The sequence below is a fragment of the Sciurus vulgaris genome (genome assembly GCF_902686455.1).
Source record: "Sciurus vulgaris genome assembly, chromosome: 10".
In the NCBI taxonomy this organism is placed as follows: Eukaryota; Metazoa; Chordata; class Mammalia; order Rodentia; family Sciuridae; genus Sciurus; species Sciurus vulgaris.
This window is the reverse complement of record NC_136470.1, coordinates 83,166,574-83,193,933: the sequence shown is the minus strand read 5'-3', so window position 1 is coordinate 83,193,933 and position 27,360 is coordinate 83,166,574. Positions and strand designations below refer to the sequence as shown.

The window sequence follows — 27,360 nt, the reverse complement described above, 5'->3', positions numbered from 1 at the left end:
ATGAACACTAGAATTCCAATCTAATACTCTGTAAATTCAGGTAATAAGGTGTTCAATGGAAAACATTTTCACTCCAGTTTTGACTGATGCCACCAGATGATAAATTCCACATTCCAAAACAAAATGAGAGACCTACAATCAGGTAGAACCAGTTTTGTGAAATGTAGTGGACCAGTCAATCTCCACCCTCACTCCCCAGAAAACAAGTAAACTCCAAGAAAGGCATTAAAGATTGGGAGAGAATCTTTAGATAGAGTTGTATGGTATATGTGGACCACCATTTCCCTTTCTCCATGGAGGAGGAGGTAGGGATTCTTGTACCTCACTTTAAGGCTTGTATTTGTCCCCTGGGCCTGGAGAGATATAGTGAACTACGGTACATCTCTGGCCTACGAAATCTAATGGGCAAACTTTACAGTAGGTGCGTTGCTCAGAGGCTCACAGGATGGAGGAGAGGCTATAAGGAAATTAGCCTGCAAAAGAGTATAGAGAGCTACATAGCTGGAATGCAGCTGTATCTAATATGTTTTAAATAAATACAGGTAGAGATGCATATACACAAATACCTATGCAAATGTGTGTGTGTGTGTGTGTGTGTGTGTTTGTGCTACACATGTACAAGAGCAAGGCTGTGATATAAAAATCATAAGAGCTATAATTTATTGATTTTTATTATGTTTTATGAACTGTATTAAACTTTTACAAATGTTAGTTATTTTTCACCGTCATTTTATGAGACAAAGTTCATAATTCCCACTTTATCAACAAGGAAGCAGCCTCAGGAATATTAAGAAGCTTGCTCAAGATCTGACAGATATTAATAGGCTTAGTTTGAACTCAGATCTGTCTGACTGAGGTCCAAACTTTTAACCAATGATTTATTTTGCCATTAGTTATAGCCAGCATGGACTTTGACAATGGCAACTGATTTTCCTGTGCAGAGTTTGCCAATGATCAGTGGGCATTTCAAAGGAGAGAGAAGATTATTCATAAGATGGGATATAAGTTAGTTTACTCTAAGAACTTACATTATCATAATGAATATAGAAGGAACATTTTGCGAGACTAGCAGGAACAACAGATTTAACACAAAAATATCCTGCTGTTTTTCTCAACTGAAAATGCAAGGCTGCTTCCACCTGCAGACCAAAAGGACAATTGCAGCATTTCTAGTTCTACAATGACTTCCTTTCACAGACTAACAGCCAAGGTGGTAGGCTGAGGGCTTCACTCACCAGATCAACAGGTGGCTCTAACACCTCAGCCAGGAGGCCTGCAAACACTGGGAGAGTGGAAACTCAGTGAATTGACTGAAACACTTGTTTTAGGGATCTTGCAGAACATACAGCTCTGAAGTTGCAAAGATTATCATGCCATTTCTGCCAGCCTAAGATGCATGTGGGGACTCTGGATGTGTCAGAGAGAACCCAATATGCTTCTTCTTCTGTCAAATGTGGGAACTATGAGGATCAAGTTAAATTTAATATGTGTCTTTTGAGAGCATACCATGTGCCAGGCAGAATTTTAAGCACGTGGGATGCACTGGTGAACCAAACAAAGACTTCTGTCTTCATGAAGCTTAGAAGAGATTGTGCATTTGTAAATATTTTGTAAACCCTATTGAGCCACACACATAGTGATAATTGTACTCTGTGTTTATAACAAGTTGAGAATCTCTGCATATTTCCAATGAATGTGGCAATGTACTGATTGGGAGTGGTGCTATGGTGGATGGAGTTCTTCTCCTCCTCTCAGTGCCTAGCTCTGGTCCACTCACTGGAGAGTAAACTTAAGGATGAGTTCTAGGCCTTCCACCTTTTATTTTCTCAGTGTCCCCAGGGCCTAGAATAGTATACAGAATAGGCCACCCATAAATGTGTGCTGTATAAAAAGGAACTAATCTGTGATTGAGTTGATAAAACTAAATATTTAAATCTAGAACATAGCAGAGGCAGCAGAGATTTTTCCAGACTGAAGAGTGAGTGATTTATTCTGCATTGGCACCCTTCAGCTTTACAGTTCCCCGCACATTGCCTTTTCCTTACAAGTACTCATTTCCTACCCATATGTCTTTGCTAGTCTGTCAGTTTGCATGGCTTCACTTTGACATCTTCTTTAATATTTTATCTTCACCCACAGAAATTAACCTTTAAGTATGGCCATCTTGTATTATTGTCTAAAAGCAGTTACATTCATTTCAGGAGCTGTTCTGTTGTCATCTCAATAATCACCCACTTCCAACCACAATGTCTAGTAAATGCTGAGAATACTATATGTAAATTGTAGTCTAGACCTTTCTTGTGGAAGAATCTCTAAATTCCAGAAACACACACGCACACGTGTGTGTGTGTGTGTGTGTGCTTGCATGAGAGAATGCTCAGGGCTTTTCCCCCTTCATTACTTCTCTCAATTAGGCTCTGATACTTGTTTCTGTGACCTGCTATTGGTAATAGGAGAAATGTTGATATTTAATTGCAATTCTGATATCACCTTTCCTACAGTTTTATTTGTGATCTATAGTATATAACTGAAAAGTAGTAGCTGATTTTTCTGTTTTCTTTTTTTTCTTTTTCTGAATTAGTCTCAAACATGAACATCTATCTCAGAAGATGTTTATACCAAGTATATGTAAAACATGAAATCCTGGCCACCACTCCCAATTTCCTGAATCCAAATCTCTGGGTCTGGAACTCCCTGGTCTGTATTTATAACAAGTGGCTTTGGAGATTCCAGTGTTCACTCAAGCTTAAGAACCTCTGCCCTGGGGTGTTTAGCAGCCAAATCCAGGACTTTCCTGTAATGGGCATGTGTTTTTGGAACTGGTTTGCTCCATCAGATCAATAGAGCATGAACATTTCAAATTTTAGGGCATAAGGAAAGATTTACTTGTGACTCATCGAACACCAGGTGTGTGCCATAGGTGCCTTTCATAGGTGATTATATTCTTTGAATGAGCACTTAAAAAACTAAGAATGATTTCTTCCAACTCTTAAGTAAAATAAAACAAAAGGTATGTTAGTCTGGGGATGTAGCACAGTGGTAGAGAGCTTACCTAGCATGTGTAAGTCCTTGAGTTTGTCCCCCAGCAATGCAAATTAAAAAAAAAAAAAAATTAAAGAAACTTCTTTATCTTCTTTTTTTTTTTTTTTTATCCAAAAGAACTCAAATCAGCATACTACAATGATACATGCTTACAAATGTTTACAGCAGCACAGTCCACAATAGCTTGTCATGGAACCTGCCTAAGTGGCCCTATCAATAGACAAATGGATAAAGAAATCGTGGAATTTATACACAATGGAGTTCTATTCCGCCAAAAAGAAGAATGAAACCATGTCACTTGTTAATAAATGGATTGAACAGGAGAAAATCGTGGTAAGTGAAATAAACCAGACTCAGCTAGTCAAGAGTCTAATGTTTTCTTTCATATGACAAAGTTAGAAGAAAGGAGTAAGAAAAGGGATCTAATAAAAATAGAAGGAAGAGCATTAGAGGAGAAGCAGGGGACCAAGGGGAAAGGAGGAAAGAGGGAAAGGGGAAGAACAGGTAAATAAAGTTGACAGAATTATGCTATGTGCATGTAGGAATGTATCACAATGAATTCTGATTTTATATATAATTATAATGCACTAATTAAAATACATAAATGAAAGAACAAGAGAGTACAGGAAGGGGATCAGGAGGAGGGGAGAGAGAAGGATAGCACTGGGGATGGAAAGAGAGAAAACTATTTTATACTCATATGTCCAAATGAACCTCACTATTATGTATAACTAAAATGCACTAAAAATGGCATCTGTAGGGGCTGGGGTTGTGCCTCAGTGGTAGAGCTCTTGCCTGGCATGTGTGAAACCCTGGGTTTGACTCTCAGCACCACATATAAATAAATAAATAAATAAATAAATTAATTAATTAATTAATTAATAAAAGAAAGGTCCATCAACCACTAAAAAAATTTTTTAAAAAGGCATCTGTAATACACTTCAAAAATTAGTGATCACTACTGTTAACATTTATATCCTTATTTATGACAACTATTAGTCTCCTAAATATAGCTTTTAATCTAGATTTTACATTTAATTTTAAATTGTGTCATACGAATAAAATGAATTAAAGTTGGGAATAACAAAGATTAGTCACAAAAGTTTATTATTTTAGTATATTCTTGAGGATTTTTAAAAATCAATACTGATTTTAGCTTTTTAGTCTCTTAGCTTAAGCAATATAACCAAACCATTAAGTGGTGAATAAAAGGTAATTCCTTTGTGAGTTGTTACTAAAATAATTATCTCAGCCACTGATTCTTGAGTAATGACCTCTGTGGAAGCCTTTCCTCTGTCCTTCCTTCTTTTTCTTCCTTTAATTCTCTCCCCCTTCCTTGTTTTCTCTTACACTAAGAACCATATGAAATATGAATTTTAGTATTATGACTCAAAATGTCATTTCAGTATAGAGAAGTCTAACTGATGAAAATAAATGATGATATGTGATCTTTTAAGTATTTTAAAATCACTAGTGGTTTTTATACCCATATAAGTCTACCCACTTGAGTGTAGGTAAAACTCCAGTTGCCTCTTCCATTATCAAAACCTTGTTTTAAGAGAAATAATTTTCCTAATACAGTTTTTTTTTTTTTTTTTTTTTTTTTTTTTTTACTTTTCATTAGACACATTTTTCAACATTAGTCCATGGGGAAAATGTAATAATATAGGAAATTCTTGACCATGATAACGTTTACCACTTAGCTATTATTATCAGATATTTTTCTTTTTTAAAATTTGCTAGATAATCTTTTAATGAGTATTATAAAATAAAAAAGTTTTTCTGCTACTAATTTTCTAAAAACACATAACTTTCATTTATAAACACTGAATATGATGATGCCTTATTTTGTGACCTCAATTAATACAAGAACAGATTTTAAATATATGATTTGACTAAGATATTTGAGAGGGGAAAAAAAGTCTGATATTTTTCAGTATTTCTAAATCAGAATTTATTCCCTAACCTTTAAAAGAGTAACTTTACCACAATTCTGCATATCAAACAAATTATTAACCTCAAAAAGATATGGAAAGTGAGCGAAAGCCTGAATGAGAGAAAAGTCAAATACATTTGATGAAAGAATAGAATTAATAAAAATCAATGAAGACACACATAGTACAACAGCATTATATATTAAACCACAAAGAGGAAAAGTAGTGGTCATTTTAAACGTCATCACATCAAAGGGACATTCCAAACCCTCTCTGCTAGCTCTTTGGAAAGACATAATATATTGTCAACTATAGCCACCCTATTGTGCAAACGAATACTAGAACTTCTTCCTACCATCTGTAAGTTTGTACTTATTATCAAAACTCTCCCTAACCCTCTTCTACATCCCCCAGTCCCTAGTAACCACCATTCTACTTTATACTTCTTCAAGATCAACCTCTTTTAGATTCCATTAAAACATGTGAAGTGAGATCATGGGGTACTTGTCTTTAGTTTATTTCACTTAACACAATGGTCTCTGGTTTTGTCCATGTTGCTGCAAATGACAAGATTTTGTGATTTTACGGCAGATTAGTATTTCTTTGTGTACAAGTACTACATCTTATCCATTCATCAGCTGGCAGACATGTGTTTCCATTTCTTGGCTCTGGTGAGTGCAGCTCCAATAGATAAGAGAGTGTAGATACCTCTTCAACATACTGATTTAATTTCCCCTGGAAATATACCCAGTTTTGAGCTCACTGGAATATATAGTTCTATTTTTAGTTTTTTGAGGAAGCTCATACTGTTTTCTGTAATGACTGTAATAATTTATAAATGAATACTTTAATCCAGACAGCTCTGGGAGTAAAATCGTTGCTCTGAAGCTTTATAGACAGAGAGCTTTGGGGATGCAGTTTCTGTAAAATGGAAGGATTAATACCTTCTTCATAAGATGCTTAGGAAGATTAAATTATATCATGTCTACAAATCTTTTAGAAAAACTTCACTAATAGGTTTGAAAATCAAGACAACAATAAACCATTGAAAATACACACACACTCGCGCGCGCACACATACCCCTTAAGAAGAGCATATTTTGTTATTAAGGAAGCATCATAAAACATTTTGCATTTTCGTTTTCTGTAGATTGATTGTATTTTGAAAAAAAAATTGTTTTATGTTTTATTTTACTTTCTGTTTTGTTTCTTTCACATGTGTGTGCTTTTTGTTCCCTTTAATTGACAAAACATCTGGAAATAACTCACACTATACCCCATAAATATGCATAAATATTATATGACAACTGAAAATTTAAGTGTTTCATATGCACATTTTGTTCCCAGTTTCTGATGCTAAAAGGTTAGGATCATTTCTTTGCTTGCTACCTGGGTGCTAGAAATCTTTCATGGGGCTTTTCTGTCCAACACTTTGGAATGCAAACTCCCTTGAGCAAGCACTTGTTTAGCATAATTTCACCTGTGTCCTGTCTAAGGGAGTCAGCGAGTATTAAAATAGTCCTAACTATAAAATAGCACTTGGTCACCTGTGCAGCCTTCTTCTGAAGGGGAGGAGAATAACTCACATTCCCTGAAGGTCCTGAGAAAGATCAGTTTACAGACTCCAGCATGGGGTGGGACTTGCCTCCTTTCCTCCATCTTGGTACTGGAACAGGCCTCTGGTGATCATCATTTTGCATCATCGCAGTCTGGGCAGGAATGTTACCAGACTCCCTCTCTCCCACTCCCAAAATGTACACAGTCCTTTTTCTGACCTGGCTTGTGATTGGAGGCCAGTTGCTTCGGCTAATGCCCTCCAGGACCCCTCTGTCGGTTACAGCCTGTTTGTATTATTCTTACTGAAACTTAAAGGCACCTGCAGTGGGGTGTGAAGAAAAGTAAAAGACCTGCATTTTCTCTCTGCAGGTACCAGAAGCAGAAGGCCAATAGCATTCCAGCTGCCTGAGTAGGCCCAGAGCTGGCACCTGCCCATGTGTCCCTTCTGCACAGGCTATTCACCACCATGAGGGATCTTCTTCAGTACGTCGCCTGTTTCTTTGCCTTTTTCTCCACTGGGTTTTTGATTGTGGCCACCTGGACAGACTGTTGGATGGTGAATGCTGATGACTCCCTGGAGGTAAGAAGTCTGCACAGTTTTTTTTTTTTTGACCCCCACTCTATATTTCCTCCCAGGCCCTTTACCATATGTAACCTCAGTACGCTGCCTAGGATTAATAATAGCAAAGATAGCCACCATGGGCTGCATTCTGACTTATTAAATCTTTACACTATTAGCTCATTTAATCCTCACGCTAATCTTCAAGTTAGAAATAGCCGTCATCCCATTTTACAGATGAAGTAACTACATAATCCCTATTTTTCATAAGGTGAAAATCAATAAAGTATAATTCCATAATTCCTGACAGAGTCCTCCAGAAATTCACCTCTTCCACTGCTACTTACACCAAACTGAACAATGTTCTAGTAACAGCCTTTTTGTTAGTTTTGATGACAGCATTAAGAGAACTTGATAGATTTTCTAAAGTGCTAATAATCTAAGACATCAAGTAATCTAACTCAAGGCTTATAAAACCTACCCAATTCGTAGACAATAGGAAAATGTTATTTTAATGAATTTCCAAGCAGCATAAAACATTCTGAAGGAGAGTTTTTCACAGGGGACTTAGAAAACATCATTTCTTAAAAATGAGAACTGACTGTTGTGCAAGAGATGAGTAAGTTCACATTTGAGGATTTTATTTTTCTCACTGAAGAAGCTAAAAAAAAAAGTATTATTCGAAGTTCAAAAGTATTTCCTATGGCCATAGGAATCTGAGAATGGTAGAACTGAGCAAAAGCCTAATCTTTGGCATCAGCAGCTATTCATTAGTAAGCTTTAGGAAAGTGTGGGTAAGAAAAATAAACCATGTATCAGGAACTCAAAGAATCTACAGCGACACAATTTGCCCTTTTATGTACATCCTGAAGGGAACAATTTATTCTAACAAATGCTGTACTGTCACCTCTACAAAATTTAGGAAAGATACTAGAGAGCAAGTTTGTATGTTTTTTTCTTCTAATTTTATTTATTAGACTCTCAAGTTGTAGTTAGAAATGGAAAGTAATTATCTTTCGATTTGGGCATGCATTATTTTTGCTGTTTATTTGTTCTTGCTTTTAATTTTCCTCTGACATCTACATGACATTTCAAAACCAGTGGTGTTATAAATAATTCCTTAGTGCTAGAAAATTATATTTCTAAAAAAGGTGATAGAATTGAACTACCATAAAGGATGTCTCCTTTAAAGCGAGTCCAGTGATATATTTTACCTGGCAGCAAATGAAAAATAAAAGGCCTTTATACAGTACTTGGGGAAAAGTGCAGATAAAACATTCTGCTGCCATTAGTTTGCTATTATCCAGAGTGCCAATAGGAAGTGATCAATAGAGAAATACGCTGGACTTGAGCACACTTACAATATTTTACAAAATGATTTTAAAATACACAAAATCACATCCGAAGACATAAAGTATTTTATGAAACAATTTGAAAGACTTTCTGCTTAAGGTGACAGAATTTCTAACTTTACTTATTAAGAAATAGAGTTCCAGGAAGGGTAAGAGTCAAGACTTGTCAGAGAAAGATCGGAAGTCCTGGCTTTTAAAGGCCTTCTTCCTTTCATTTCAGAACATCCAACCAATTTACCATCTTCCTTGTACAAGAACACACCTAATTAAAATGAATAAAATAAGCAGTCCAGGTCATTCACCTCGAGTAAATCCTCACTAACCTTGGACAAGAGTTAGTATTTCATAGCTCTCTCTTACCATAAATGAAAGATAAAAACGTCTCCATATGAAAAGAAGAACCCTGTTCCAAGGGATACCCCCTTCTCTTTCAATAATCTCTTGTCAATATTTTTGAAGGAATCTGTCATAATAACCATTCCTTCAATGGGCCAGGATACAAAATAATGATTTTACCCACAAATTGGAAAGTTTTGATTCTTACTGACTCAATTACACCACTCTCTCTCCTTTACATAGCACAGTTGGTCCATACTAACAGCTCACTTTGAGCAACTGTTAGACAAAAGTGAACACAGTAAAAATGTTAAGGAAGAAAAGAAGCATACCCATGACAATGTGAAGAGAAGTATTAGAGATTTATAGTTTTGTGAATATTTTAAGATGATATAAGCATGAGAGTTAGAAAATGGGTTTTATGGTTCAAATCAACTTACAAATATATAAAGCATGTCATATGAAAGTTACTGGGCTGATCCTACTATGGAAGGCAAAGAAAAGCAAGAATGAGGTCTTGCCTTCCCGCAGTGTACATTGAAGATGGGAAAAAAGGACACTGAACTATAATAAAAGACATAAGTTAATTCATATTTTGAGAAAGAAATGAACAAAGTACTACTAGAATAGATATGATAGTGCATTATTTCCTATTAGGGTCTCAAAGAAGAGGTTTTGAGCAAGGGCTCTCAAAGATGCAAAGGATTTCAAAAGGTAGAAATGGCAGCAGGGGCCTTCTAGATGAGAGGACAATGTGGCAAAAATACAAAGTGAGGAAAAGCTAAGGCTTGTTAGGGGATTAAGATGAGCAACATGAAGCAAGGGGCAGGAAAGAGCTGAAATATTCTTTGGTCTTACTACAGTATACCTACCTTGAAGAGTGAAGTTCTTTGTATTAAATGTTAGAACAATTAAAAAAAAAAAAAAAAAAAAAAAAAAGCACCCAGGAGTATGCTGTGCACAGTTCCAAATCAGGGATCCAAGGCCCTAAGCTAATATTCTGCTCTTACAGTTCTTGATTCAATTCTGTTTCTGGGAAGACCAATGTGGTGAAGAGAACTTGTGCCTGAGATTTTTCAAAACTGTGTTCACATCTTAACCCGCATTAACTGTCTTCTGCTGTGATGAGCTCTTCTCTGCAGCTCCTGTGTGCAGTTCACTGCTGCTCATTTTCCTTAATTGTAAAGTTAAACTCAGTTGTTCCTAGGGTTCCCTTTGGTCTTTACTGTCTTTAACATCAGGACTCCCGACTCTGTCTGCAACCCCAGAGAGATGGCCAGTCACTGGACAACTGGTTCCAGAACTTCCTAGACACTTCCTTTAAGAGCCTAATGGGAATATTCTGTTTTGCTCTTGCTCCTCACACCCTTCTTCCAATCATATTTTTTTTTTCCTCTTTTCTGCCCTTTAAAATTTTTTCCTTCCTCCCTTTCTTCTTTCCTTTCTTTCTCTTCCTTTAACCTCTTCCTCTTCTTTCCTTTACCCTTTCTCCTTCCTTCCACTTTCTGTTCCTCATTCTCTCCTCCTTTCTGTTATCCTTCTATCCCTTTCTCTTCTATCTCTTAATCCCCCCTTTCTCTACCACTCTCTACAGTCTCTCATTCCACAAATACTCATTAACTTCTGCCATATAATTGGCGCTGTAACAGGGACAAAATTAAGGGACTTGGAACATCCTTAGGTTACACCCCGTGTAGTGAAGGACAAAGACAGGCGAACGGATAGTTACAGCATGGTGTGGCAAGTCCTGCGATAATGAACAACCCTGAGTGGACAGCTCACTCACTTGGTCTTGAAATATCAGTGAACTCTGCTCAGAAGAAAAAATATCTAAACCAGGACTTGAAAACCAAGTGAATGTGCCAGAAGAAGTAGAAGAGTGTTCTAATCAAAACAAACTGTATGCACAGAGATCCAGATACAAAAGCACTGTATGTTTGTGATTGTACATATTTCAGAATGGTAAGGTTTCTAATGTGGAAAGGAAAATACAGGGTCTGGGTCATCAAGGACTGTATGTATCATGTAAAATATAGATTTTATTCCACAGACAAGGGTGTTTCCCTGTAAGCAAACATGTAGGTGTATTTTAGAGACCCCAATCATACTTTTACTTGTGAGAAATGACTGGAAGGAGAAAAGTGAAATATGAGGAGACTATGGAGGAAACTTTTGCCACAGACCAAGAGGAAAATAAAGATGGTCTGAACTATAGTGGCCACGGGCACTAAAAGATAGGTAAAGATATGAGAAACTCTAGAGAGCTCAAATTGTGAGATTGAAAATTGACAGCCTGCGGAAAGAGTTGATAAAGAGTGAGGTTTCAATGTTGAATCCACCTTACCACTTGGTGACCATGGAAGGGTGGTCGAATCACTCACTATAGCATACGTGGGGGAAATTGGTTGCAATACCAAAATCATCATGAGAAATATTTCTGGAGCCTGTCCACTTTTTTCTGGGAAAGTTTATCATATAACACTTGGAGACAGGAATACAATTCTTTTTTTTTTTCTGTATGTGATTTTTTTCCCTACATTTAATTGGCGCATTATAGTTGTACATATTGATGGGATTTGTTGTTACATACTTGTACACAAACACAATATAGCAGTGTAATTTGGCCAATATCACTTCCCCACTCCCTGCCTACCTTCCATCCCTTGGTCCTATTTCTCTATTGATCTCCCCTTGGTTTTCAGGAGATCTACCTCCACCTTGGTTTTCCTTTATTCTCTCTAACTTCCACAGATATAAGAAAACACAACCCTTAACCTTCTCAACTTGACTTAATTCCCTTAACTTGATGGTTTCTAGTTCCATCCATTTTTCTGCAAATGTCATAATTTCATTTTTCTTTATAGCTGAATGAAACTTCATTGTGATATATATATACTACATTTTCTTTATCTATTCATCTGTTGGTGAACACCTGGGCTTGAGGAACACAGTTCTTTACAGTGGGTAAGAATGCAGGGTTAGACATGACATCAGCGGGAACTGAGGTTAAATCCCACCTTTCCAGGTAATACTCTGTGATTTTTAAATTGCTGCAAACCAGATTTCCTCTTCTGTAAAGGGAAAAATAATAATACACATCATAAATTGCTCATGAGGATTAAGGAAGCTTGTGTATCTAAAGCATTTATCACAGCACCAGGAAAATACAATTAGCCAATACATGTGGGCCATATTATGATTGATTTGCAGTTTGTTGTTTTGTTTTTGTTCTGCAGGAGGAGATGACATTTTGTACAATATTCACTGAACAGAGAAAGATGAGATTTAAGTTCTAGTCCTATTTTTCCTATTGGTCCTCTTGAAGAAATTTTGTGCCCATCTTGACATTTTTAGCTGTTTCTTTATTATAACCAGGGTAATACTACAGATCACAGAGTCCAATAGCAACGATTGTCAATCAAATATTCACATTTAACAATGGGAATAAAGAATTATTATTAATATGCTAACCATATTATAAGGCATGTAATTATTAATAATTTACCCCGAAATAGAAAAATACTTCCTTCACAAAGTTCCTGGTTTCTCTGTCATCAGAAAGAAAAAGTGTTTGTACAAGATGATTCCCTTTTAAGTTTATTTTTTGCTAATTATTTTCTGTGAAACTGTTATACACAAAATACTACTATGATTAAAATTTTATTACTTCAAAAGAAGGTTGATCACATTGGATTTTATTTTACCCTCCATAATCAGGTTCTCTCCTGGGATTTCTATTTGCATTAATGATGATATAATTCTTTTAGACATAAATTACATATTAAAATTATTATACCTAGTATGTGCTCTGATTTTATATATATAAATATATATATATATACTAGTTTTACTTTCCAATTGATTTCAAACTTTTCCAGCAGATGTTGGAGACTGTAAATATTTTCTTACTCAGCTCATGATTTCCTACAGCACCTAATACTGATGTCCACCTTATAGAAGCTCATAGTGTGTTTGTGCCCATGAATTACTGAAACAATTGAAACTTGTCATATTATTGAAAAAATGAATAGAAGAATAAAATATAATATAAGATGATCTTTGGAAATCTCACATTAAATTCTGAATTACAAGTATCTCTGTAGAGAAACAACCACTTTAAGAAAAAAGAACAAGATCTTATATCTTGCTACAATCTATTTTTTTCAATATATGTATTTGGCTCATCTTTTTTAATAAGGTAGGAATAAAAATATAATCCCCTGGGGTGTCTGATAAGGTTAGTGAACAGTGTATTCTATCTAGATAATAATGTTCTTCTACTTGGTGATTTTGAGAGAGAAAAAAAAACTTTAAAAAGGAAAGGAAAAGGAAATTAATATTCTGTGATCATTTACTCAACATAAACTATGCTCTCTGTCACTTGGAAGTTATTATTGCAAGTTGTGATGCCATACCAAGCATTTTGATGTATACAACTTAAATAAATCAAATAAATAAATAAAACTGAAGTATTCAGATAATCCAGATATGTAAATCAGGTCATTCAACCTCAAAGACTACAAAAATTATATTTTGCAAGTTAAGTTTCAATTATCCTCTTCCTTATCATTTATGCCTTTAGCCAGCATTCCACAAAATCCAAGCAGAACTAGCACAAACATATTCTTGACAATAAACTCCTGACTTTCTTTCATATCTTATAAATACAAGACAGTATCTATCATGATTATTTTAGTCTTGATTTCCTCAGTCTAAATAAGTCTTCTTAAGTTATTTTGCACCATGGGATAGTAAAAGCTATAAAATAAAATGCAAAAATAAAAATTTCAGAATCCTGGCTTAAAAGTTCAAATTTATTTTGTATTAAAATTAGAGATATTTCCATTTTTAGTGGTAAAACATTATTTATACAAATACTATTAAAACTTTTCATCTTAATAAGTATAGTTAAGTCAGTACTGAAAGGCCAGTTACATCTTAAATGTCAAAATGTATTAATAAAAGGAGGGTAAAGTTGTATAAAAACTCCAAGTACCACTAGTCATAAGTAAGGTAGTTTTTAAAATACTATATCTTAATGACTCATTACATTTGTTTTTAGTATATGTATTATTTATCTATATTCATGTATAATGAAATGCGTTTTGATGAAGAAAAATTTTGTTTGATAGCGATCGACCAACAATAAATATTCACTGTCTATCATTTATAATTATATATATATATGTGTGTGTGCATAAAATCTCCTATGTAACTACAGAAGAGATAAGCACCAAGTATTTTTGAGTGTCTGAAAAGATATACAAAAAGACAAAGCAGGCAAAATCGTGTGTTGCTGTTTATAGTTCAAGAGGGATAAGAAAAGAGAAATGGAAAAATAGAATACAGAAGCTGTTTTTATTTAAATTTAAGTAATATTTTAACTGATGTTCAAAAGCATAAGATTGTACATGTTAATGGGGTATGATATGATGTTTGGATACATACATACATTGTATAATGATTAAATCAGGCTGAATATGTCTATCTCCTCAAACATTTATCAGTTCTTTGTGGTGAAATATTCAAAATTCTTTCTTCTGGATTTTTGAAACATATGATCCATTGTTCTTATCTATAGTCACCCCAGTGTGCAATAGCACACCAGAACGTCTTGCTGCTATGAAATCTAACTTAGTAGCCACTGATGAACTTTTCCTCATCCCTCCCTCCCATCTGCTTTTCCCAGCCTCTGGTAGTAACCACTCTACTCTCAACTTCTGTGGAGTCAGCTTTTTAGATTCCATGCATGAGTGAGAAAAGGAAAGGGGACTTGCCGCTTGAAATCATGAAGCACTTGTCTTTCTGTGCCTGGCATATAGGACTTCACATAATGATCTCCAGTTCCACAGGATACAGAAGTCTTAAAAGGAGACTGCTACAGAGTTCAGAACAGGACATCCCAGGATTAAAGAACTAATTATGGCACTATAACTCAACTAGGAAGAGTCATCATGAACGTGACTTCCTAAACACATCCTGCTCATCCCTGGTACTTAGTAACCACGTTTCAGAGCCAGCAGATCAGACAGGGTCCAAGAAAACCAAATCAGTGTAAACTCTTCTAAGTAACTGTTATTTTGGCTCCTAGATTTAATTTTCTAGTTTATTTAGTAAAATTAAAAGGATTTGTGAAGGAAAAATTGTACATACATTATATCAGTGACCATTTTCTACAAAGTTCAAATGAAAGTTAAGATGCATATATGTGAATTAGAAAAATATTGACAGCTTTGATTCTTCAACAAACATCTGTTAAGAACCTATTATGTACCAAGAAGGTTATACTATAGGATCCTTGAAGCAAGGAGCCATATTTGTCTTAGTTGTTGCTGTATCCCATTTACTTGGCATGTTGACTGGCACATAACAAGTGTTCAGTGAGTATAGTTTGGAAAATAGAGCTGCACTAAATGCACATACAAAAAATAATGCAATATTGAAAGTGTTCTATAAATATGGAGAAATTACCATGGAAACTCAGGATAGAAAAAGATTAATTCCAGGGAAAGAGAGCATGGAAGGCCTTGAAGAAGATGGGACGTCTTTGAATTGGGACTAAAATTTTAGGTAGAAGTCTGACAGGTCACTATTAGTGCATAGCGTCAGGGGAAAATTCAAATGCCTTGAGGACTGAGGTAGCCAACATGTGAGTGAGGCAGACTGTAGGAACTTTGGGAGCCCCGTGAACATAAGCCACACTTATGTGGGAACAAATAGTCTCTCCACTCTTGCTAATCATTGCTTTGTGCAGCTGAGTGGTTCAGGCCACCAGCATGACCAAGTTTTCAAAAGATGATGGAAATCTGGAATATCCTGGTAAAAGTTGTCCTTTTTAACAATCTGCAAGCAATTAAGAAATATGTGTTGGCTTCATGTTTGTGTCTTTGGTTTCACTGTCATCCCTTGGATATACTGACTTGTGCTCCTATTGGTGTATTGGTGTCTTTACTTCTCACTTTCAGAAGTGACATATATTCATTGAAATAGCATACAAATTCTTTAAGCATTATTTTTCTTTTCTCATTTTATTTTATTTTTTGGTGATGGAGATTGAAATCAGGGGAGCTTAACCACTGAATTGCATCCCCAGGTCCCCCTTTTTTAATATTATGAGGCAGAGTTTCACTGAGTTGCTTAGGACCTCACTAAGTTGCTAAGGCTGGTTTTGAACTTACCATCCTTGTGCCTCAGCCTCCCGACTCCCTGGGATTACAGCATGCACCATCATACCGATATTTTAGCATTGTTTTTTATGTTATTTGTACATTGAAATTGCATTTTATAAGAAGAAAGCTCAAGTTTGATATCCTCTATTTTTAATGATGCTGTGGGATAAAATTACTAGTCAAGATTTTGCATTTTTTGCTCTATTCAGAAAGATTAGTGTAATAATTTAAGCTTCAGTCTGCTTTTAAAGAAACTTGTCTTAAAACTTGCAAGAACTTAACATTTGCTTCCCTTTTAGAGAGTTCCTAATAAGCGAATTTATAATAGAAGGTTATGTTAGATGAAGACTATGCATTACAATAAGGAGAACTTTACCAAATATGATAAATAACACATAATCTTTTAACCTTGTATTTTGAGTACAAAGGCACCTTTAAGGGTGTCTCCAGTAAGTGCTATATTAACACAGAAGTTTAGTTAATTACAGCCACTATTCTCACGTACCTTAACTGAGTGTGAATACCAAGCAATTTAATAGTGTGCCCCTGAGCATTAATACCTAATGAAATTGGATTCCTTGTTTCCTCTAATGAGCTCATTGCTTTTCTAAATATGGTCATTGCAGGTAAATGATCAATAGCCTTGAAACTGACACCACTACTGGATTATTTTGGCAAAACCGAAATAGTCTTCTTAGTGTCAAATGAGAATGTGTGCATACACGTCAGACCATTTTCTAAATAATATCATACATAAGAGGAATGACTATATATAGCATTCATATTTTGGTGAATGAATTAGACAGAAAATTGTGGACAATGGTCTGATTATAGAACAATGGCTTCATGTCCACATGAGGTATCTTAAGTTAGGAAACAGGATCCTGTGTGTTTATTAACTGAGAGACTGTAGGGTCTCAGACAATGTAGGCTATCTAGAGATCTGATTTCTTTTTATGGTATAACAGTTCAGTACATACCATGTCTACTGTATTGGTGTCTTCATGCTGCTATAACAAATGATCCTCAACTGGGTGTATTAGTGTGAAAAAACAAAAAACAAAAAACAAAAAAAATCTCGTTCTCTTGTTCTCTCACACTTTCAGTGACCAGAAGTTTGGAATAGGTGTTGGGAATGCTACATTGTCTCTGAAGCTTCACGGGGAGAATTTGCTCCCATTTCCTCCAGCTTCAGGTGGCTGTTGGCATTCCTTGTGCTTTTGGTTGGATAACTCCAATTTGCCTCTGCGGTCACGATGCCTCTTTCTCTCCTGTCTGTGTCTCTCCTCTGTGTGTATCTTATAAGGATTGTTGTCAGTAGTTTAGAACCTACCTGGATAATGCTAGATGATCTCGTTGCCTCAAAATTCTTAATTACATCTGCAAAGATCTTTCTTTTCAAATAATCATATTCATAGGTTCTAGGGATTAGGATGTGGACATATCTTTTTGAGGGACACCATTCATTCTGTTCCATCCACCTCTCTCACTTTCATTATTGTTTGTAAGGTTGAGCACAGCCACTGTGTAAGTCACTGAGAGGTCTGAGTATTTTACTGCTATTTTACATTATGGAATAAATAATTTCCATTGTGTATGTATTTACAGATTTTGAATACTTACAACCACCATATAATTATCTCCCTTATACAGGTAAGGAGATTGAAATTCAAAAAAAAGTAAGATCTTGCCCAAGGTTACAACACAGTTATTAAAAATGTCCTTTTATATTTAAGGTTTGTGCATATGTAAATTTAGATGTTCACATTCTTCTTTAGAAATCAATGTGTTAGATTTCACAGATGGATTTTCTGCATTAGATTTTTGGACTCTGTGTTTCTCCCTGTCAGATAACCTTCCATAAAATCGTGAACATTACTTCCAGATTTAACCTTAGAAACAGCAAGCCAAAGTGAGGTTTTGAAGAATAACAGCTGTGGGCATGAGATTCAAGTTAGAGCTTATTTCATCCAAAGTTATCTTCCAATATCCAATTCTGAAATACTTTAGCCTGAAACAGATTTGGGTTTTCTTTTTTTAAAAGAGCTTTAAATACAGCATGATGCTTAAGACCACACACACAGACTGCTATATGTAAGGCCTCTCCTCCTTTTATCGACTATTCCTGTGTCTCCAGGCCTTATTTATGAAACAGGCGATAATAATATCTCATGAGGTCTTTTAAGGAATAAATGAACAAATAATGTGCTTAAATAGTAGCCGCTGCAAAATATAGATAATATATAATCATAATACCAATTCTAAGTATTTTATGAGTAAAGCAATGATAGAGATACCGCATTCAAAATCATGTTGGAGTTGTGAGCAGATTTTGATTTGGCCCACAACAGAATTTCAAAGCAGAACTTGGGTTGAGAGTTTCCTGGTACATGGGATCCTTAATATGATTTCCTTTTGCAAAGTAAAGTGTTTTTTATGTCCCATTCCTTCCTATCCACAGCAATTTAACATCCCTTCCTTCACAGTCCTTCCCCACCTGACTCTGCTATTTATTCTTTCTTAGGGAAAATTTTAAGTTTTCATTTTCTGAGCTAATTCTTAAACTTTAGTATTTCCAGGTTTCCTAAGTAACGTGAATTCATAAATGAGTTTGAAGAAACAATCATGTTAGCTCTGTGCCACAAGCATGAGCTCTGCCAAGAATACCTGAAAGTATTTTCTGTTGGCTTGTTTACAATTGTAAAATATCTACTGTGACTCACAGCTTATGGATAAAGCATGGGAAAATTCAGAGCACTGGTACCTTCTAGCTCTAAGTGAACTTGTGGTCATCTGCACACCATTTCCAACTAAAAATGGTTTATGGCTGTCAAATTGGATGAAATTAATGCTCAGTTTGTTTATATACATATTGCAGCTCAAATATTTATAATATGTCAGTAGAGCAGGGAGGAAAATGACTTGGGTCTTTTAGTCATTTATTTGTGTCTTTTCATCTATTGGCTTTCTTTGCTAATTTTAAATTTATGAACCTCATAAAATTATAACACCTTTCTTCATAAAACTCAGTGTTCATAATGAAAAAAATGTTTATTCTTAATAGAGAGAAGACATGAACAGTTATCATCTATGATTGTATAGATTTTTTTTTTTATTAGCAAATGTCAGCACAGGGAAGTGAAATATATTTTCTCCATGTTAAACCATGACTCAGTGATGGAACTAGTCATAGATAGTTGAATACATTTCATTCTGATTTTGTCCCTCTGAGCCATGACTTATTTCATCACATCACCCTGAATCAGGAAGTGGATTCATTTCCTGGTCCAGAAAGATTTCCACTCTCAGCACTTAAGAGAAAATATTCCAAAATGCATTGTTTGCTGTAAATGAAATTCTGATCATGTTCACAACCACAGTACTTTGCTCTCAGACACAACACCAGGGTCTCTCTCTGATGAAGTGGAAGTGAAGTGTGTCTGCATCATTTCACATGGTGTCTTCTCCAATATCCAGGTGAGCACAAAGTGCCGAGGCCTCTGGTGGGAGTGTGTCACAAATGCTTTTGATGGGATTCGCACCTGTGATGAGTATGACTCTATATATGCGGAGCACCCCTGTACGTATGCCTTGATGTCCTGCTTGCCAAGAAAGGAATGCCATGGGAAATAGGGCTCATGTATCCATTACCTGTTTTGCTTTCTCTAGTTCTGGATTAAAGTCCTGTTCAGTTGGAGATGTTTCTATTAGAAATGCTTTTATTTCTGAAATGTGAATTGAAACATGTTTTAGCACATTTTGTCTTTTCCCATATGTTTGTAAATTCCTTGAGTGTAAAATATTATCTCTGCTGTTTCCGTGCCTCATATCCAGTAGGCTTGCAGTAAATGCTTTTTTAATTGAAATGATTCTTTTTGTGCTGTGATTCTATGATTAGAATTGACAAGTTAGATGAATAACATTTCAGAGATGTCTTTCAGCTAGGATTTTTTTTTTCCAAAGAGGAAGTTTACATTTATTTTAATCAAGATTTGCTGAGAGAGAGGTGGAGATAAAGAGGCAGAGACAGGAGGAGGTAGGTAGTCAAAGGGAGACATAGAGAATGCAGGAACCAGGCACATTATTGGCAGCACATTAGAGCCAGTTTCTTTATCTTCCTTACTTTCAAGTTAAAATCCTAGTTAGGTATTAGCAAGGCCCATGTTACTATAAATAAGGATATCTCTTAAATTACAAAATCTTATTGTTGATTCTGTCAATCCCTGTTCATTATTTAAGACATTGAACTGTGCCAAGAAATACCAGTTCTGTTATTAAGCAAAGTGGTTTTAGTCCCTTTCAAAGCAAATGGTGGATGATGGCGCCACATGGCAACTTCTTTCCTCAAGATGAATGAGAAGCCAAGTCTTGGAATGTGACTTTCTCCCCCCTGACAGCTATTTCAGTCCAAGGAAAAGCACTTAGAGCTCTTTACCTGCTATTTAGGAGTTAGGTCCCTGAAACATTTTTAACGTAATGCACAAGACCTTTTACTAATTTTTCGTTTAAAAGTCTTTTAAAATTTTTCCCTTTTACCCTCCCGGTACTACTACAAGAAACACAATTTGATGAATAGGAATGGAAATTTATGTTGGGCACTCAGTGCATGCCAGAGCTACGAAGAAACACAAAAGCTTAAATGGTTCAAAAATTGAAGATCTACTATGTACATTTATTCAAGAAGAAAATAAAATTACTGTAAGCCCCACTATACAGAGAAAAACTCTGTTTACTAACGTTCCTTTTGAATATTTTGCCTACTCCATCTCACATGTTTCCTTTTGTTCTTACTTATTATTTTCAAATAATAAAGACCCAGACTATTTTTGAATTTTATGAAAAAAAATAAGGATATGCATGTCTGATCCTTTAAAAAAATTCTATCACATGTTTAAAGACAACAAGAATGACAATCTATTCTAGAAGAATAACATACCTAAACCCTCTACCTCTGAATGTTTCCTATGAGGAAATAAAATTTTATATTTTAGTTTTTGCTATTTTCATACAACCACAGTAGAACACTCTTCCCACTGCCTTCCCATGGTGTGTGTGACCCCAGATGTTTTGGGAGCTCCTATTAATAAAGGTAATTTAAGATGCTCCTCAATGCAAAAATTATCATATTAGCTCTATTCTGATATTCGAGTCTCACTCAATACCAAAGAAATTCCTCACCAACTTGCATGAGCAATTTGCTTGTAGGGCTGCCCTCCTGGAACCAGGCTGACCATTGGCCATCCTGTTGGCAGGAGTCTTAGAGTTCCACAGGGACCCCACATGTGGAGAAAAGGGTGGGAAGAGGAAACCAGAGCCCATGAGTGTCTGCAAGAGTTCAGACTACCCCATCCCTATGGTGCTGCTGGCCCCCGGTAGTCCCAGGTTCGAAATCAGAGTGAGACGATATTAAAGGAGGCCCTGCAAAGTACTCCTTAGCCTGGAACACTGAGTGAGAGGCCACTTGTACATACCATTTGGAATCAAGAGGGTTTGGAGGAACTTTAGATTATGTAGAAGGAAATGGGGGTGGGGGTAGAAAATGGTGGAATGAGACAGACATCATTACCCTATGTACATGTATGATTACCCGAATAGTATGAATCTACATCGTGCACAACCACAGACATGAAAAGATGTACCCCATTTGTGTACAATGAACCAAAGTGCAGTCTGTGAAAATAAAAACAAATTTAAATAAAAAAGAGGATATGCTGAAAAAAACAACAGTATAATTTATTCAGTTTCACATTTTCTTCTCCCTCAATTTCTAGAAAAATGAGCCTTAGATTTGGAGCATTTATTTTTTTTTAAATAATGCCAACTTTGGAGATATTACAAATTAAATTCTAAGAACAAATGTATATTTGTACATATTAATAAGAAAAGCATATATAGTACATTATCCTACAAATATGGTAAGGGAGGATTTTATTCATTGACTTCCTCTCTCAGATATGTCATAGAGATATTTTCTATTTTAAATAAGGAAAAATGGCTGCATTTCTTGCAAACAACACATAACTAAATGAGCCCTAATTTTATCTCATTGTTGAGAAAAAAATATTTAAAAGACAAGGAGATCTCAGATCGCTATGAAAATAAAATAAAATTATTCTACCATGAAAGGAAAAAATTTCGCTACTCTTGTCTGTCAGCCACTAACATGGTTGTAGTTCCAACTTCATGTAATTAACTCTCCCTTTGTAATCTAACTTCCCTACTGTTAATGTAGCATAACATACTGTTAATGTAGCATAAGCTCATTCGGAGCTTAGGAGATTTTCCCAAAAGATGATGGAGGTTGCTCCATTTCTGTTTATTGGAGCCTTTCTTTCCTATTCTACATTCTTATTGACTGTAGCTTTAAAATAAACTCATTTGACAATGCAGAACTAAAGGGTTAATACGGGATTTGGGCCAAGAAGTGTCATGATCTGAAGGAAAGAGAACATGACCTGGCTTCCAGAGAGAGTCTTCTATTTAATAGCAGAAATGAATTCTCCTTTCTAAAGATCTGCTCATGGCTCCCACCAGTCTGAATTAGCAAGAGAAGTCTTAAAATATTTAATCCTATAATCATATGCAAAATTCTAACAATTATTTTAAATACTTCAAGAAAACTTGGAAAATTATGGTGTTCAGTTATTAATTTATTCATCCAATATTTATTGGATAACTTCCATAGAACAGATAGTCTACCTTCAATTCAGCATTCAACTGTAATACTCCAGAGCAGGAAGCAAAAAGAAAAACATTGACTTAGTCCCCACTATCTACCAGGTTGCAATCTGCTAAGATGCCAACAAATCTAAGTCATAACAAATTATAATGGAAATAATTTCAGACTATTTATGAATTTTATGAAAAAATTAAGGGTACTCATTTCCAAATTTATGCAAATGTCAAATCTGACTTCTATCATTGGGTTTGTATCAATGTATATGGTTGTCTGTTTTTTTATGTACCTCTCTGAGTTAACATGTCACCTTCCTCTGACTGTTGGAACCACATGCCTGGTCATCCAGTGAAGCTGGTGGTAACTCGAGCGTTGATGATTACTGCAGACATCCTAGCTGGTTTTGGATTTGTCACTCTCCTCCTTGGTCTTGACTGCGTGAAATTCCTCCCTGATGAGCCGTACATTAAAATGCGCATCTGCTTTGTTGCTGGAACCACATTACTAATAGCAGGTACTAGATGGGATTAGCAACAGGGGTAGGGATACTCACCCAAGGACCTGAGGTGAAGGAGAAGGGTGCTGTTCTGGAGCAGTTCATTTTAGGGTCAAATGTAACTTGCTTTATTCGACTGAAGGAATAGTGGGAATACCTACCAGCCTTATGCTCTTTACCTTTGGAATCAGATAGTTAATCTTTTGTTAATATTCCAGGTTAAGATATGCTAAAGTTTCCCAACTATTTTTTAGCCAGTTAAAAAGTTAAATAATACTTTATTTCTTAAGAATAATTTCTTTTGTGATTATTCCTAAAGTTAAATCCTAAACTGGATTCCAAGTTACCACCTTCTCCTTATGCCTCACCAATTTTTTAATGCAATAAACTGAATTGTGTCAAATCCTACATTACATTTTTTCACATGCCAACCCATTTGATCATATATGTAAAAATAAACAGATTGTATTATTAACTTACTTAAAGAACAGATGAAGAAATGGAGTTCTGAAAGCTAATAAATCAAGCATAAATAATAAACAGGAAGTCAAATACTTTTTAAACATAATGTTCAGTGAAACAGCAAAATTGATATTTCACTTAGATGTGTGCTCAAATTCAAAGTGTAGTACTCTAACACAACATAACGTATTTGGGGGGTCTTCATGCAGTTTGGGAGGAGATATACAGTTGAAAGAAACAAATTACAGGAAGATTGTACACCAGAAGGCAAACCTTACAGAGAGAAAACCATTTTAAATGGTAGCAGCAAAAACTCAGCAAATAAATATAAGTGAGAACCTGAGTAGGCAGTGTGAAGTAGTGAATGGGTGGGGGCTTTGGAACTAAAGATAGCTGAGATATGTCTTCACCTTCATCTCATTTCCATAGCTGCAAAACAGGGTGAAGCTGGGCCAATAATACCTGCCCTGAATTGCTACAGTGAATATTCAGCCAGGCACAGTGGCAGGTGACTTTAATCCCAGGTACCTAGGACATCATGGCAGGAGGATTGCATATGTTTAAGCCTGAGCAAGCCTGAGCAATGGTCTTGAACTTGTGATCCACCTGCCTCAGACTCCTAGTCTCTGAAATTACAACTGTACCCTACCATGCCTGGCAAAACTACATTAAAAAAAAAAAAAATGAGTCAGTGAAAAAAAATCCGGTAGGAATTACTGAAGTATGACTAAATAAAATTCCCAGGGACAACTCTTTGATACCACTATTCAGAATGACTACGCTATACACCTGTTTTTAAAAGTCTATTATCTATTTTGAAGTTTGAAAAGGATATTTCCAAATTAACATAGAGGTAACAATATTATAGAAAAGGTGTGACTGTTCACACCCTTTACTTTAGGTTATATAGTCTTGATTTGATCCTTCTTAAATTATTTGCATTAGTCAACTAGACGAATTCAACGAAATGGTGATTTAAACAGACGTAGAAGTCTTCTCAGGGGCAAACTGCAAGTTTTAGAAATTCTAGAAACACCCTTTGACAGCTCGCCACATTTCTTTCTTGCACCTAGGCCTCAACATATAACTTGTACCTTTAAAATGAGGGAAGCCTGACAGGCCTCATTTCAAACCTGACAATTGTCAGAGGCTAAGCTGTGGGAATTAAATTTTACTTAAAGGAAGTAATGTTTGTTTATTCTTATATGGTATAGAGGTGGTAGATAAGGATTTACTTAAAAATGAAAACAATGTTTATGTCAGTTTATTGTTTTTGACCCCAACACATTACAATAAATGATTTTAAAAACAGTTGGCATTTGGTACTATGTGTCTGTCATGGCTTCAGTCATGGGTTCAGGAAAAAATAGAATACTCTTAATGACATACTTGCAACATGCCCCATATTATCTTACAATTCTCTCTTTCATTCAGGTGCTCCAGGAATCATTGGCTCTGTGTGGTATGCTGTTGATGTTTATGTGGAACGTTCTTCTCTGATTTTACACAATATATTCCTTGGTATCCAATATAAATTTGGTTGGTCCTGTTGGCTTGGAATGGCTGGGTCTCTGGGTTGCTTTTTAGCTGGAGCTGTCCTGACCTGCTGCCTATACCTCTTTAAAGGTAAGGATGAAGTAAAATAGCATACTTCCTTGCCTGCACTATTATCCTTCCCAACCCAAAGGAAACACATCTTATTTATTTATAATAGTATTTATTTACACTTCTACCTATTACCAATAAAAATTCCAACCATTCAATGACAAGTGACTTGCAATACTTAAGCCTTATTGCCCACAGTCAAACACAAAAATATAGAGCATATGTTCTCCAATACTGACGTGAACTGAGAGCCAACAAAATAATTGACAAAATTGATGTGTCACATTTGGTTTCTGAAAATCTCAGTATAAAACCTGAGATAATTCCTTTCTTCATCAGAAAAAAAGTAAATTTCTCAGCTTAATTTTAAATTTAAAAATAACTTTCAGGATAAAAATTTTATATTTTCACCTTTCATTTCATATAAGAAGTATATTCGTGTTCCTTTGTGTGTGGGGGGGAGAAAACCATAAAATGACATTATTATTTCTTTTCCCAAAGTTTATCCAATCACACTTACTGCTTTATCTCTGCATTTTCTTTTTCGAACAGATGTTGGGCCTGAGAGAAACTATCCTTATTCCCTGAGGAAGCCCTATTCAATGGCAGATGTTTCTGTGACTAAGTCCTATGTGGCCCCTCGGACAGAGACTGCCAAAATGTATGCTGTGGACACAAGGGTGTAAAGTGGGACATATCAGTCTGTGTTTGTGTTATTTAATTAATTAATTAGTATGTTCAAGTTAATAAAAGTATGACTCAATCCTGGAACAGTTACTTACACTTCATATTCAACTAAATGAATGGCTAGCTTAATCAAAAGTTTTGATTCTACCATCACTTGTGTTACTCTCTCTACTCTCCCCATACACTTTCCCTATATTTTAAGATAAGGTTGCTGGAATGTGGAAATGTTTGTTCCTGATTTCTATATTGCTACCAGAGATGACCACATGGTGATAATAAAATAGAAAGCAATCTTTAAAAGTGATTGAGATTTTAATCTTTGGAAGTTCTGAGGAGCTTTGTCTTTTGGGTCACTTCTTTATATTTTCAAGGGGAACCTGACTTACTTGATAAATTTGAGTAAGTTTTTTTCTGAATTCAGGCTTGTATTTCAAAGTGTAACATGCTCTGACTTAGCTAAAACAGAAAGAAGCATCGTCTCATATACCAGCCATCACTGGGAGTTAAAGATAAGAAGTTCTTCCTTCATACTCTCAATGTCAAAGGCAAGTGCTAAATTAATACTGGAATCAGAGGTGACTTTCTGCCTCATTAACAACATAAGAGACCAGTGTATTATTTTATCAGTACAACTTTGCCTATATAATGCCAAATTATTAGGTTATAGCTGCAGGGAGTTCAATCAGATACTAATGGAATATATATATATATATATTTTATATATTTTATAAATATATATATATATATATATATTTTGTGTGTGTGTGTGTGGTCCTGTGAATTGAACCCAGAGCCTTGTGCATGCTTGGAAAGTACTCCATCAACTGAGCTATATCCCCAACCCCTGAGCATCTAAATATATATTTCTTAATAAACTACATTGGAATTTACCAATTCAAATGCCTACTGCCACCAAATCCTTAACACTCAGAAGCAAAATATTCAATATATGACAAAATCAAATAAAATATATAGACTGAAATAAATGAAAGTTCTCATCTCTCTACTAAAAAATCAATTTTCTTATAAAATAAGTGGTTTTTTGGAGAAAAATGGGATCATATAAACACTTTAAAAAGTCAGTTGATTGCTAATGGCATTTCATTCATATTTATAATGTGTTCATCTTGGGTTTTTAAAATTGAACAGTTGTTAAAAGTTTAGAAAACTTAATCTCAAGTTTTTTGATTCCTTGTAATTCACATGGATAAGATTAATACCCTTCCAGTATCTTAATATCAACTGAAATAGAAATTGGTTCTTTGGAAAAATTGACATTAACTTGTGAATTTCTAAAGAGCCCAAAATAAATGCTTCAAATTTAGAAAGCTAAGAATTATGAGAATGAGATGGAAGATTCCAAGTGAGTATATTAATGTTATTGAAAATATTGTTTATGACTTCATTCAATATCTAACAGTATTCTCTGAAGCAACTCTAACTTTAGAGTTAAGAACAATTCAGTATTATTATCTTATGGATATT

The 27,360-nt window shown here is 35.3% G+C and overlaps 1 protein-coding gene across 9 annotated transcripts; it reads left to right on the top strand.

The window, feature by feature from the left end:
- The first annotated feature begins 204 nt into the window (after nucleotides 1–204).
- On the top strand, nucleotides 205–26,566 carry CLDN16 (claudin 16). 9 transcript variants are annotated; one of them, XM_079101010.1, is made up of 7 exons: nucleotides 205–305; nucleotides 3,160–3,375; nucleotides 6,903–7,113; nucleotides 19,427–19,529; nucleotides 22,975–23,139; nucleotides 25,018–25,209; nucleotides 25,741–26,566. In XM_079101010.1, exons 3-7 carry the CDS (start codon nucleotides 7,000–7,002, stop codon nucleotides 25,872–25,874), a joined length of 708 nt encoding a protein of 235 aa, XP_078957136.1. In that variant the 5' UTR covers nucleotides 205–305; nucleotides 3,160–3,375; nucleotides 6,903–6,999; the 3' UTR covers nucleotides 25,875–26,566. The 9 variants fall into 9 exon arrangements, with proteins under 9 accessions (XP_078957136.1, XP_078957137.1, XP_078957139.1 ...); XM_079101011.1 differs by lacking the exon at nucleotides 3,160–3,375 and having other exon boundaries at nucleotides 215–305; XM_079101013.1 differs by lacking the exon at nucleotides 205–305 and having other exon boundaries at nucleotides 3,354–3,372.
- Nucleotides 26,567–27,360: the final 794 nt, after the last annotated feature.

Excerpts from the sequence above, each read along its gene's own strand:
- CLDN16 (XM_079101010.1), top strand. The coding sequence starts at position 7,000 with ATGAGGGATCTTCTTCAGTACGTCGCCTGTTTCTTTGCCTTTTTCTCC. Across the intron at positions 7,114-19,426 it reads ATGCTGATGACTCCCTGGAG|GTGAGCACAAAGTGCCGAGG; the intron begins GTAAGAAGTCTG and ends TCCAATATCCAG. Across the intron at positions 23,140-25,017 it reads AACCACATTACTAATAGCAG|GTGCTCCAGGAATCATTGGC; the intron begins GTACTAGATGGG and ends TCTTTCATTCAG.